The sequence below is a fragment of the Perissodus microlepis genome, chromosome 7 (assembly GCF_051167445.1).
Source record: "Perissodus microlepis isolate ML-2025 ecotype Zambia chromosome 7, ASM5116744v1, whole genome shotgun sequence".
NCBI lineage: Eukaryota > Metazoa > Chordata > Actinopteri > Cichliformes > Cichlidae > Perissodus > Perissodus microlepis.
The window spans coordinates 53,581,443-53,595,098 of NC_140467.1; the positions used below are offsets into that span (position 1 = coordinate 53,581,443).

The window sequence follows — 13,656 nt, forward strand, 5'->3', positions numbered from 1 at the left end:
TAAGCCCCAAGGGTCAGTTACTTTTAAAGGGCTGGAGTAACCTGTACGAGTTATTTATACTAATGCAGATTAATACTCAGGTTTTAACCTTTACTGTTTCACAAAGGGTTAAAAAGGGAATGTCCACTCCTTAGATTTTTTTTTATTAGAACAATTTAGCAGGAACAAAGCAAAGGGGGAATCAAATCATCTGAATTATACTTATCTAATGAACCTACTCTGAGCTAATGCTAACTTTTGTCTGATCTTTGTGAGGAGAAAAGTTGGAGAGAACAGGCACATCCGGATCTGAAGTTGTGCTTATCTCTGTGCTCTGTGAAGTCCTCTTGATTCTATAATATAACACGGCAAAAATGAGCAGAGGAAAAGGCAAAAAATACAAAACCAATTTGCAGGTTAATAGTTTGGGCAGCTGTTAAATCCTCTGGCGTCTCTGCAGCACTTTTCGGCCGTGAACATCTTACAAAGGGCAGAAATCTTTATCTCATCTGCACAAGATTTTTATACCTGGTCATCCCTTCTCTTTCTGGACATCATTCTGTCATTCTGAGATGACATCTGGCCTCACCCACTCTGACATCCATAGACTGTTGTTGACTACTAATCACCCGGTGTCCAGTCACACCTTATCATCCTCTCTCTGACTTTTCCACATGCATGATTTAAAGCAAAGTTTAAACTTTAAAATCACTTAATTACATTTTCTTCTTTGCTGTGTTATTCTTTGTGTTGAAAATTCTATTACATATGAACATTCAATCAAATATAAATACACTTCAGTTCATGTTTCATTCAGTTTATGCAATTTTATTTCAATTAGCTTATTCTCATATGTACATCCATTTTAGTAAATTCCTTTTTAATTCAAATACAAAGGAATACTTTCTCTCACTTCAAACTCAGTGTTTATTGATCACACTATACTCAGTACAATTTCTTTTATCAAATCAGTCATGTTAAAATCAGATATTCTTTTAGATCCGTGGCTCTTCAGCTTTGCTCCCTCACTCACTCCCTCCCTCCCTCACTCACTCCCTCACCCCAAAGTCAGACTCTCAGTGTGACAGAGGCCTGTCATTAGAACCATTATTTTCCAAAGTCCAAACTGGATCATGTCTACATAATCCAGACATTAGAACAGTTTTAATTACTCAAACGGCATTTCTCATTCAGCACATTAATCAGACTTATGCTTTTATTATATCTTTGATTAAGAATAAGGATGATTTACTATATTTTTCAAAAGCACATATAGAAAAAAGTCTGTTGCAGCACTCTGCATCACTTTTAACATAAAAGGCTGGATGTTAAAGACCTTTTACCCTCAGATGTGATGAGAAGCTGGGAGGACTTCAATCTCTCTCTGTCCCCAAATGGCATCTGGGAAAAGGCAAAGCCTCTTGAAGAAATGGGTACAGGGTTAAACATTAATACAAATCAAAGTTTAACTTCATCCAACTTCAGTTAATGTGATGTTAGATAAGCTATATGAAAATTAATGGTTAAGCTAGAGCTCTGTGCGGAGGTCTCGAGCCACTGCATAGTTCATCATATTTTACTTCCAAGAAGTTACCTTATTGTAATTTTTAAAGTGGTCCTGTGAAATAGTTTTCCATCATTTAGAGTGTTTCACTGGACACTGGCTGCTTGTCATTTTCAGTCAAGTCCTTGTACCTTACCGTTTTCAGACACATGTTTTGTTTGTTTGTTTGTTAAGTCACTTAGGAACCATTAAAAAAAAAAATCAACAGCAGATTTTCAAAGTAATCTGAAAAAGGAAAAAGATTTGCACAGGACACAGGAACTAAGAGGTGAATCTAACCCTATAGTTTATCCATATGCTGTTACTGACTCCTCATCAGAAATGGTCTCAGTGGCAAGGTGACTGTCTTGACAAAGGGAAACAAGGAATAAGAAAGTTCAGTCCGTGTTAAGAATAAAGGTAGTCATATGAAATATTGACTTTAAAGTTCATTAGAACTTGTACAAACTCTGTTTTTGCAATATTGCAGAATAAAGTCCTGTACCGTACACTCACTCCAGCCCAGCAGGTGGCGGAAATAAGTCCAATTATACGAGGTTAATCGCCGCACAGAAGAATGAAAAGAAGAGAAACGGCGCCTCCTAGAGGCGTGTCAAGTAGGTCGCTTAATGAGGCCGGTCCTCCTTAAATGTTTGTGACAAACATGGCGTTTTGCGGTATTGGGGGGGAAAGTGACACGTCCTGCCCCGCCCTGAATAAATACTGAGTCGACGCTGCCAAACTCTGTATGGCACGGAGGGAAGTTCCCTGTCAAAAGTACACAGACATGCACTCTTAGCCAGCATCAAAAGTCCAATGTTCAGCACCGCCTGCTCGCCTTTTTATTTTTTCCGCCGCCGCTGCACTGAACACCCAGACTGCACCAGGACTCACAGCTGGCTGGGTTTGCGGCGATAGAGGAGGTCCGGATTGACTTCAAAAAGAAAGTTAGGCCGGGGTACCGCAGTCATGTCTGGACAAAACACATTTGTCAGCCCGTTTCACAGACCCCAGTGTTTGGCTGCTGCAGCTCCCGCGGGGAAAGCCAAACTTACCCATCCCGGCAAGGCCATTTTAGCAGGTAAGAAAGTTGATGTGGGACTGAGCAGAGGCCGCCCTGCAACTTGTTTCGAAGTTTCAACAGTGAGCCTTTAATTGCAGGTGGGATCAGAGCATGGCAGTAATCACTTCCTAGTGTCTCCGGCAAACATCTGCTGCTCAGCCTCTGTGTTATCACTATTACTATCTTCTTTTTATCTTTTCAGGCTAAAGTGTTTGCTTGTTTCTCTTTTTGTTGTAGAAAACCTGACATTTGGTAGATTTGGTCTGTTCAGCCAAAACATTTAGCAATTTGGTAAATGATAAACTTAAAATAAGTCTGCCTCTTTATGACCCAGGATCCAGGAAAGGGGGTTTTGCACACGTCTTACTATTTTGCTAAGTATTATACTGTTGTACAAGTGCAGCATGGTTATTTTGAGAAGTTAGCAGTCCACCCTTTATAGTCGACTGCAGCAGGCTTATCTGTGAACACCATAATCAGGAAATAGCGGGTAGATAAACATATCTGAAGTTTTCAAGTGTCTTAAAAAATAATGTCAGAGTTCAACATTAAACCAGGATTCAGTCTGAATAGGAGCAATAATTACAGCAAGCAAACTCTGATGTGGTAAGAACAAAATTTAAAGTATTTCTAAACAGAGGAATAATTATGGCCTCTAAGACATGAACAGAAGGTCCATGTGAGTCTGCTGTGGTACAAAATACTTACCTGCCTGCACAGAGCACCGCAGCCTGCTGTGACAAACCCTGCTCCTCAGCTTGGGGCTAGATATCAATTAAGCTTGGTCCTAGATTATAAATGTCAAGTGGAGCTTTCTGTTGAACTTTGCTTTTAGGTCCAGCTTTAATCCATTTTTGTGAAACTTGTTATAAAAGTTCAAAGATAAAGCCGCACATGTCCGTGTGATTTTTCTCTGTGTCACAGTCAGCAGTTCAGTGGGTGTTTTCTGCTGATGTGCTGGCTGTGTATGGTGTCCTCAAAGGCCCAGCTCTCCATGTTCCCTATAATGAGCCACAGTGACAAAGCACATTGCTCAAATGCACCTAAAAGTTGTTTGCCAACCGCCATTAAACTGTAGGAGAAGAAGAAGAAGAAGCACATTGCTCTCTCACCCTTTGCATGCATTCTCCAACATGCCAGCCACAAATATGGTTCCCCTGCTCCTGCTCTCTCTCATTGAATCCTGGCAGAAATGACCACTTGTTGACTAGAAGCACACTAGAAGAGGACTTTATATATCCAACTTTGTGTATAATGGGAATAATCTGGCTGTATCAAAAGTACTGTAAAACACACTATTAATAACCCAGTATATATGTGATGTACATAGATGGAGCGTATTGTTGAGGCATTTTTGCCAAGAAATCCCATTTTTCTGTTGGCACTGAAATGCCATCTTCTACTTTTTTTTTTTTTTTTTTTTTTTTCTTTTTTTTTAAGGTGTAGTTTGACAGTTTGACTCACTGCATTTTTCCAAACATACAGCTTTCATATAGCTTTCATGTGAAAGTTGAAGTTCTTATTCACTTGGATAGTGTTTGGCAAGTGTGAATGGGAGATTATCCACACACCATGTGATGTCACAGACTATGTAAAAGATGTACATGGCCACTTTTATGTCACTCACTGGTTAACACAGCATTAAGATGAAGCAATTAGCCTGGCTTGTTCAAAGATATTAGAATTACTATATGCTGCTATTACCTCATAAGCTTACTGGCACAATATGCGCTCTTATCCTGCTAGTATGAAGTAAAAAAAAAAGAAAAAAGTAAATGTAAATTAAATACTTATGTATGTTTTTTGTTTTTTTGTTTTTTGTTTTTTTTTTTCTGAAAAAGTACAGAAAAAAAAGGCATTGTTTGTTGTTTCCATCGCTCATAACCTTTTACACCGGTAATATCTTGGGTCTGTTTCACATTCCTTCCTACTGTAACATTTGCAAAAGATACTACTAAATATTGCTGTTTTAATGTTTCCTAAGGAACCACGTGCCTTCTCTTTATAGAAATCATTTTTGTTATTGTTGCAAGTAATTTTAAAAAGGAAAAAGTAGTTTCAGAATTCCTGCTCGGCATGTCTGTACATGCTGGACCTAATAAACCAGTTCTGTATCTTTTTCCAGCTTCAATATGGGGAACGAGCTGCAGGTACTACTCAGCTGCGTCTTGATGCGGACTGTTTTTTTGTTTTGTTTTTTTCTATTTAGACAGAATTATGCCTGGGTGTGTCATAAATGGCACCGTTTATGTAATGGGCTGGTAGCCAAAATGCTACCATGTTTGATGTTGTTGTGAAGACAGTGGTTAGTCAGACTGTAATTACGGGGTTGTTTTTTTTTTTTTCACAAACAGCCCCGCTTGCTTGTTTGCGTGTGAGCTAGAACCATTGCTGTGTTGGATTTTTCTGCATGACATTTGTTTGAAAGAATGCATGTTACACAACAACACAGAACTGAACTTTGTATTGTGAATGAATCCAAAAGTAAACATGAGTGAAAAAGCACATTAAAGCCTTTATTTTCATCCACTGAGTTCTTAGTTTTCCCCATTATTGCCAGATACTCTCAACACATTGAACCCAGAAGCACACTGGCCAAAAAACCTATATTTTGTCTAGCTTTTCCCCTTTTTACCCCACTTTTTACAGTTCTTAATGCTTTGACAGTTTAAACTTTAAACTTGTCCCTTCTGGGTAGTCGAGGAACTGGGCCGCTGTCACCTTGCTGAATCCATCCTGCTGCACATTAATGTGTATGGAGAGTACACACCCCCTTGAGTTGGAGATGGGCCAAGGGGAGTATCTGTAGTCAGAAAACAACTGAAAAAACAGCTGAGCCAATCAGCTGCAGGATGCTTGTTAGCTGTTCAACTGCAGATCTGTAGCAACCAGACTTTTAAGGTGGAGCTAGTCTGCACTTGTACATGAATAACTGTATAGCAGGCATCCGTGAAACAGTGCAGTGTAGATGTGGTGAATGCTAATGTGCACCTCACTAACATTTTTGAAAAGCGACTTTTCTTTTCACACTTGCTTTTATTCTACAAACCGTATCAGATATCCTTCACACCTAACCACACCAAGGTTTTATCTGTATTCCTTTGAGCTTCTTTTAAATGGTCACATGGCTTGCATCTTGTGTGTATTTTATTTATTTGATTTTTTTTTTTTTAATTTATTGCATTTTATTTTGTGTGAGCTGCAAAAATAAATCTTTTAGTCTTTTAAATAGCTCGTTTTGACTCTTTTGAAACCAGCATTTTCTTTTTTCCCCCCTCCTCCTTGCCCGTTCTTTAGGTGGGATTGCAGGAGGCATAGAGATCTGCATCACCTTCCCAACAGAATATGTTAAAACACAACTGCAGCTAGATGAAAAGGCCAATCCTCCTAAATACAAAGGCATTGGTGAGTTCTTGTTTAATGTTGTCTTTTTCTTTTTTATTTAGTTCTAGCACTTTTGATGATATCACAATTTAAAAAAAAAAAAAAAAAAAAAATTTAACATACCTTATGATTAGGGGTGCAGCGATACACAAAATTCACGGTTCGGTTCGGTTTGATACTTTGGTGTCACAGTTCAATATTTTTTCGATACAAAAACAAATGTTCATGCCTTTTTAATTTGTCATTTATTAAAATTATAAATATTAATTTTAACTCAGAAGTACAATTTTTAAATTTAATGTTGCTGAAACAACAAAGTAATAAAAAAATAAATATATCTGATTGAGGAATCACTCATCTTTGGAAAAGAGAGTTTATTACATAGAAATGGCTCTTTCCAAAATAAAAGCTATACTATATGCTTCTTCTGGGCTATATTCTCAGCAGCATATTAAACATATCAGGTCCCCATAAGGAGAATCATGTGCTAACGGCTGTCTAAATGACTCGGGTAAAGTTTGTAGCATGCGTGCTTGTTGTTTTTGTCTGCTTCCACTTGTCTTTGCACTAGGATGCTGTCGGAGTAAATGTGCAGTCATATTCGTTGTGTTCCCACTAGTGCTGTCAGCATTAATCTCGTTGAAATGACGTTAACGCCACAACATGGCAAATCTCCGTTAACGAGCTACCGCGGATCGCCCCGTGCGTGGGGCTGGACGGCCAACACATTAACGAGCTAACTGCGCTAACACACTAGTTCCCACCCATGTAATTGAGCATTGCGTGGCACATCCAACATACTGTTTTACTTTAGTCCACGACACGCTTACCTTCAGGGTCATACGTCACATGAAAACCAAAATAGTTCCAAACGCCACATCTGAATGAGGGTGGGGGAGGTTCAATTTGCCATGTTGCAAGGAGAGCTTAACTTCTGTCTCGCTAGCTTGCCCTGCACTCAGTGAATCTGCGTTCGACTACTCCGCCTAGGCTGCACTGTCGATCGCAGATCCACTGAGCGCTCAACACAGACAGCATCGTCAGAAGGAAAGTAGATAAAATAAATTAAAAATTTTGTATTGTTCAATACATATGCGTACCGAACCGAAAGCACTGTATCGAACGGTTCAATATCGATACGAGTATCGTTGCACCCCTACTTACGATGCTTCAGTACTTTATATTACATAAAGTACAGTGCTGATGTAGTGTTAACATTTTTAATAGAACTTATGTGTTGTTATAGTGGCTTCAGAGCATCGGTAATATGGATATCAGTTTAGCAGAGTATCTGTAACTTCACAGAGATAAAACTGGTATCAGTCTTCTTATCTAACTACCATAGAAATCTTTCTGAATCTCTCCATCTATTCTCAAAGATTAATTATTTAAACAGAAACGATAGATACTGTTGAAGGAAAAAATCTGAATGAATAATACTTTCAGGATTTCTTTACTTATTAAAATACAAAATTGCAATTCTCAGGTCAGGTTAGGAGCTATGTATGCGCAGGTATTGACGTTAGGTGGCTAATCTAGATCTGAATGACTGTGGGCGACCCTTACAAGCAGACAACGTGGAGGAGGTGGGCCAAGTTACCATTTCTGTCCTTTGAACTTTGCTCTGCCAGTTTCACAAGACAGTTGACCCCCTAGTAATCAGGCTTTGTACTTATGGCAGTTGACTCCTGTTGGATCTGGGGGAGAATCAAAGCTGCACATGCTGATCTAAATAGCTGAAAAGGATGTTAAACATGGCATAATAATAGATAAAAGTTCAACTCATTGACAAAACAATGATAATGGGCATTCTGGACTGGGCCTTATAATGGCTCAGATGGGTGAGAAAAACACAACAAAACATCATCTTTAAATTATTGCTCGACACATACAGTAGACAATACAGAAAATGCGTTTGAAAATGAAAAACCAGAACAAGCAAATAACACCAACACTGTAATAAACACATTTAAAGTTGTTTGCATGAAGATACCGCGACTCGGCTCAATGCAGAATTTCCAATGATGTAAAAACGTATTTGTTTAATGGCTACTTGAAACGGTTAAGGATCAGCTGTACTGGGTGTTAATCATTAATTGTTTAATCATTTATGTTGATTTGAAGTTGTCGCAATCTTTTGGGCTGTTTGCACAGCTCTCCTGACTTACACACCTGGAATAACAAGCATTGTGAGTGCGCAGACATTAGCAAATGGTGTTTGTGTAGTAAATTGATCTTTGCTCATGAACTTTGGCACAAATCGTGCTTGCGTACTGAAACTCAGTACACAGTACAAACCTCGGTACAAAGAACTGTTTGTTGTTTCCATCAAATTCAGTCTTATCTGTTGACAGTTTATTAGTTTTTTTTTTTATTTTTTTTTTATAACTGTGCATATGCACAACTGATCTTTGATACCAGTGGATCAAAGTAAATTTCTTTTTAAAAGCCGCTTCCTTTTGCTTTTTCTCTTGTCATTTATCCTGTTTCCTTCCCTCTGCAGTTGACTGTGTGAAGCAGACAGTGAAAGGTCATGGTGTGAGGGGTCTTTACAGAGGTCTAAGCTCGCTGGTCTATGGCTCTATACCTAAAGCAGCTGTCAGGTACTGCAGCGCCACAAACAAAAAGCAAATGGGCACACTAAACATGTTTTGGAATGTGCACAGTCATCTATTAACTTTACAGCAACTTTTTTCCGACTTAACTTCAGGATTTTTTTCAGGGTTTTTCACTTTGTTTTACAGTGTAGGAATAACATCATGCCATCAAAACTCAAAATAAAAATGTTTCTAATTTTGAAGCAAACTGTAGATATCACACGATATTATCAAAAGATTTGTCATTGATTTGTATTTGCTTTATGATTAACTGAATATTTGATCAGTTGATTTAAAATTTATAGCCATATGAGTAAATAAAGGTAATTGCTTATTTTTTTATTTGTTCTTAGTTTTGATTGTCACTTGTGAATAATGATTGATGATTTGCCAGGATTTTTTCTCATCCAGACCTAATCTATATTCTCCTGAAGCTTCTTCAGGAGTTTCCTAGTACAGGCCATGGTTGTAGTAAGAAAGGCCAAATGTTAATTCATTAGTTAGTGCAATTCACAATAGGAAAGCCCGAAAGTTGTTACTATTAATGGCTTCTAAGTGAGATGAAATGTATCTCTGAGTTTGTTTAAAAAAATTCTCTCACTTCTACAGATTTGGGATGTTTGAGTTCCTCGGTAATAAGATGCGTGATGAGAGCGGCAAACTAGACAGCAAGCAAGGATTTTTCTGTGGCCTTGGAGCTGGAGTGGCAGAGGCTGTGGTTGTAGTCTGTCCTATGGAAACAATTAAGGTAAAAAAAAATAAATTAAACACATCATGTTGTGTCTTTCAATTCAAATATTTTTTGTTATGTGTGGTGGAGATACAAATTTCTCTGGGCTTACATCAGGAAGGATATCTGGTGTTTCTATCAAATCAAATAAAATAAATGGAACAACCCATTGGTGCAGTCCCTTGTGAATAAGGAAGGAGCCAAATGTAGCTTTTAGTGGAGTAAGTAAACTTACTTGTGTGGTATATGAATCTTGGCATGGTATTACAGTAACATAAAATAACAATATAGAGGAAATGTTCTTAGTTTTAGCCTTTGCCAGGGTATGTACATTTGTCAGCCTAACATTGATAAAGTTTCTTTAGACAGGTTCCAAACTAAGTGAAATGACCCAGAAATACCTGTGTGGCAGCCACAAGAAAGGCTAGCTGATTTCTCTAAATGCTGAGAAAAAGTGCTTCAGTGCTCCCTTAATTAGTTCTATTAGCAATAAATACACTTGACCAAGGGATCAGAGTGATGCATTCACAAAAAACATCGACAAAACTGACAGTGGTGCATAATGGTAATGTTAATTATAGGTGCATTTTCCATTTCGTACCATAACTTGCTACATGTATTAAATTTTCAGTAAACAGGCTGTCGAACCCATAGCTGAACTCTAAATTGGATCATTTTCCTCTGGTTAAGATTCCACTGAAAGCATTAACAGGTAGAATGAAAGCTTTCACACTGAATCATCTCCCCAGAGAGTAAACATAAAATGCAATAAATTTGATTTTATAGGTTATATGTTAAATCTTTGGAATGACACCATTTTTTTTTCATGGTTCTCATTTATATTGATCTGAAGTACAGCACAACGAAATACAGTAAGAATGAGTCAGGGTGAAGTAAGATGTGCATGTATTGTTGTATTATAGCACTTCTAGTCAATCTAACATCTAATTCATATACTAAAATGGAAACTAATAAACTAAAACGGAATCAAACATAAACCTTTTATACGGTTAAAAACTTCAGGCATCAAAATAAAAAATATAAACACAACAAAAACACAAAACTAATATCCCTGGTGCGAACACAATTGGAAAATTAAAGTTATGGGATACTGCAGTCACTTAACAGTTCAGCTTTGTCCTTGCAGGTCAAATTCATCCATGATCAGACATCAGCAAATCCAAAGTACAGGGGATTTTTCCATGGGGTGAGGGAGATTATTAGATCCCAAGGTAAGAAGGGCTTCAGTTGCATTATACTGCCACCTGTTGTTCCTACCATTTATACACATGTGTTATTTAGATAATTATCCTCCTTATGACTTCTGAGAAGTTCATGAATTCATTTTAGGTGATAAATATGAAAGCTGTAATGAAGGTTGTCATGAAAAAGTGATTATTTTACTGTTGCACTTTTAGGACTAAAGGGGACTTATCAAGGGTTAACAGCCACTGTCCTAAAACAAGGCTCAAACCAGGCCATCCGCTTCTATGTCATGACTTCACTAAGAAACTGGTACAAAGGTAAGGGAGTCGGTACATTTGCAACCACTTGATGCAAATAAAAATGCAGTAAAAAAAAAAACCAAACTGTTTTTGTTTCTTTTTTTTTTTTTTTTTCTGACGCCTAGGTGATGACCCCAACAAAGCCATTAACCCTTTGATAACTGGACTGTTTGGAGCTATTGCCGGGGCTGCCAGTGTCTTCGGAAACACTCCCCTGGATGTCATTAAGACCAGAATGCAGGTTAGTACCTTAACATATTTCCAGTTTTCCTAGTTTATCCCTTAGCTTTCCAACTAACATGTATATATGCATATTTTCCAACAGGGCCTTGAAGCGCACAAGTACAAAAGCACAGTAGACTGTGCGGTCAAGATCCTGAAGCATGAGGGACCACTGGCGTAAGTTCATGTGCCTGGTTGATATAGTTTCTGGGGAAAAAATGATTTAAAGGTTTTAAATATATATCTATTTATTCTCACTGTTGGATCTGGCCTTGTTTGAACTGTTAAACTGTCAGTTACCACATTTATATTGGTGAGAACATCATGTCATTTAGTTAGTGACTGCATAGTGTAGTGGTTTACACATCTGCCTAACGTACCTGGTTCAAGCCTGGTAGGACACATACATCCCTTGGAGGATGTTTCAGGAAGGGAATCCTATGTGTGTGGTGACTTATCCATCTATCCATTAACCCACTTTATACTATAGACTGAGATTAAGCCTGTTCATTGTAGGAATGATAAAAACAAAGGTGTATTTAAGCTCACAGCACATCTGCAGACAATTCAGAATCAGAATGATGTAACATTTGGATAACCAGAGGAACACAAACTGAAAACTCATCTGTTTATCTTCATTTTGACCATTTTTTCCAAGGTGTTGTGTTATCGTTAATGTCAAAGTTGCTTTAGTTTGATTCACAGGGAAACTTTGTATGGCTCGTCTGTATAGCTTCATAGGTGCTCTGTTTCAGACTAGGTCTACAGCTGCTAATTGATATTTTATCCTCCACTTCATAACTGTTCTTTAAAAAAGTAGTCAGCAGCACAGTAGTGGAGTTGTTAGCACTGTAACATCACGGGACCGGTTCAAACACTGGTTGGGCTCTTTCTGGGTCAAGTCTGCATGTTCACTCTGTTGTGCCTGCGGGGGTTTCTCCTCTGTACTCCAGCCTTCCCCGTAGTGGCTCAATAATGTAGCAGTTTACACATTTGTCTAACAAGCAAAAGATCCCCAGGAGAGACTAATTCATTTAGGGTCACATCATCAGGTGTAAAAAAAAAAAAAAAAAAAATTATAATAATAATAATAAAAATATAGCTCTGGCTTCCTCCCACAGTTTAACAGCGCCCATGTTAGGTCAACTTGTGGCTGGACATTGGGTGTGAGGTAGATGAAGTGTGCAAAGTATATTGAATAAACTGTTGTATGGTTAAATGTGACTTATAGTCTGACGTGCTTTGAGTGGTTAGTAGGACTAGAAAAGCACTGTATAATTGCAAGTGCCTTACATTGTCATTACTTCATTACAGTTCATTACAGTTCTGTAATTTCATAAATATAACAAAAACTAGGGAATGAATAAATGAATATACAAAGTACAAAAATAAAAATAATTTACTGCAGAGTAGCAACATATTATACATTTAAATATTTAAAACTTTAGTTAAGCTGAATTTATACTTATAGGCTCTGTCACCTATGATCTACGGCTTCATATAGATATTTTTGGTCAGAAATGACTAAATTTGGCTTATAGAGTTATTGCCACTAACTTTTTAAAATTATTTTTTATTGACCCTGTAGTATTGTGAAACTCTGATATCATGGTTGCCTAATGTAACATTCACTGTCTGTTACTTCATTAGGTTCTACAAAGGTACTGTGCCTCGGCTGGGTCGGGTGTGTATGGATGTCGCAATAGTCTTCATTATCTACGAGGAAGTTGTGAAGCTCCTGAACTTGGTTTGGAAGACAGACTGAAATCAAGTTGTGCTAAATAAGCAGGACTGTCATGACAGGCCAATCTCCTTAAATCCTGTTTCTAGGTTCAAATATCTACCTCCAAGTGATTTTTCAGAAAGAAAGAAAGAAAGGGATTGGTATGTTCTTGATTTATTTATAGCCCAGCAAACAGTAGTTGGAACTATTATCTAGCAGAATCACTGCTTACAGATGCTCTTTTTTAAAAATTCCACAGAACATTATTTCACCCTGCTCAATCAGAGAACTGAAAGCACTCTCAACACAAACAAGGAACTAAAGTTTGTACGTACTGAATCAAAGACAAACCAGTTACTTACCTAATGTAATATATAAACTATAGGTTAAAAAATTATGGGGAGTTGACTCAAATTTATTGAATCAAAAATTTAAACCCCTTTTATATGCAAGTTGTCAGAGAGGTTAGAAACCATTCTGAGGATGTGAAATGCTCCAAAAGCTGCAGGTACATTAAGAACTGCATGGCTGAAGTCAAGATTACAGAGTAACCAGTTGTGGAAGATGCAGCATTTCTTTAAATGATAATACACATGTTCACATTATTTAGAAATGCACATTTCCATAAAGAAAGTGTTTGTGGGTAAAGAGGGTTCACTATTAAGTTGCAGAGATGTTTTAAATCAGTTAACTCACTAATGTCACTAAAAGTGCCTACGTGCTGTATAATTAATTTTGTGGTGTTTTGCGAATAAGAATGATTATTTAATGTTGTCACTAAAGACTAGAATAATTTACACATACTACTCTGTTCCAGTCAGTGTCTAATAGGTTCATGTCTTCTATTATCCTTCGAACTGTTAGGTTTTTTTTTTTTTTCTTTTTCATTCATTGAGAAATGGTGTTATTA

At 37.5% G+C, this 13,656-nt stretch overlaps 1 protein-coding gene across 1 annotated transcript; it reads left to right on the top strand.

Annotated features, from left to right (window-relative positions):
- Positions 1–2,197: 2,197 nt before the first annotated feature.
- On the top strand, positions 2,198–13,311 carry slc25a1b (slc25a1 solute carrier family 25 member 1b). Its single transcript, XM_084935972.1, has 9 exons — positions 2,198–2,603; positions 5,883–5,990; positions 8,473–8,572; positions 9,176–9,314; positions 10,444–10,528; positions 10,715–10,819; positions 10,927–11,042; positions 11,127–11,200; positions 12,674–13,311. The coding sequence occupies exons 1-9, from the start codon at positions 2,492–2,494 to the stop codon at positions 12,786–12,788; spliced, it is 954 nt and encodes a 317-aa protein (XP_084792098.1). The 5' UTR covers positions 2,198–2,491; the 3' UTR covers positions 12,789–13,311.
- Positions 13,312–13,656: the final 345 nt, after the last annotated feature.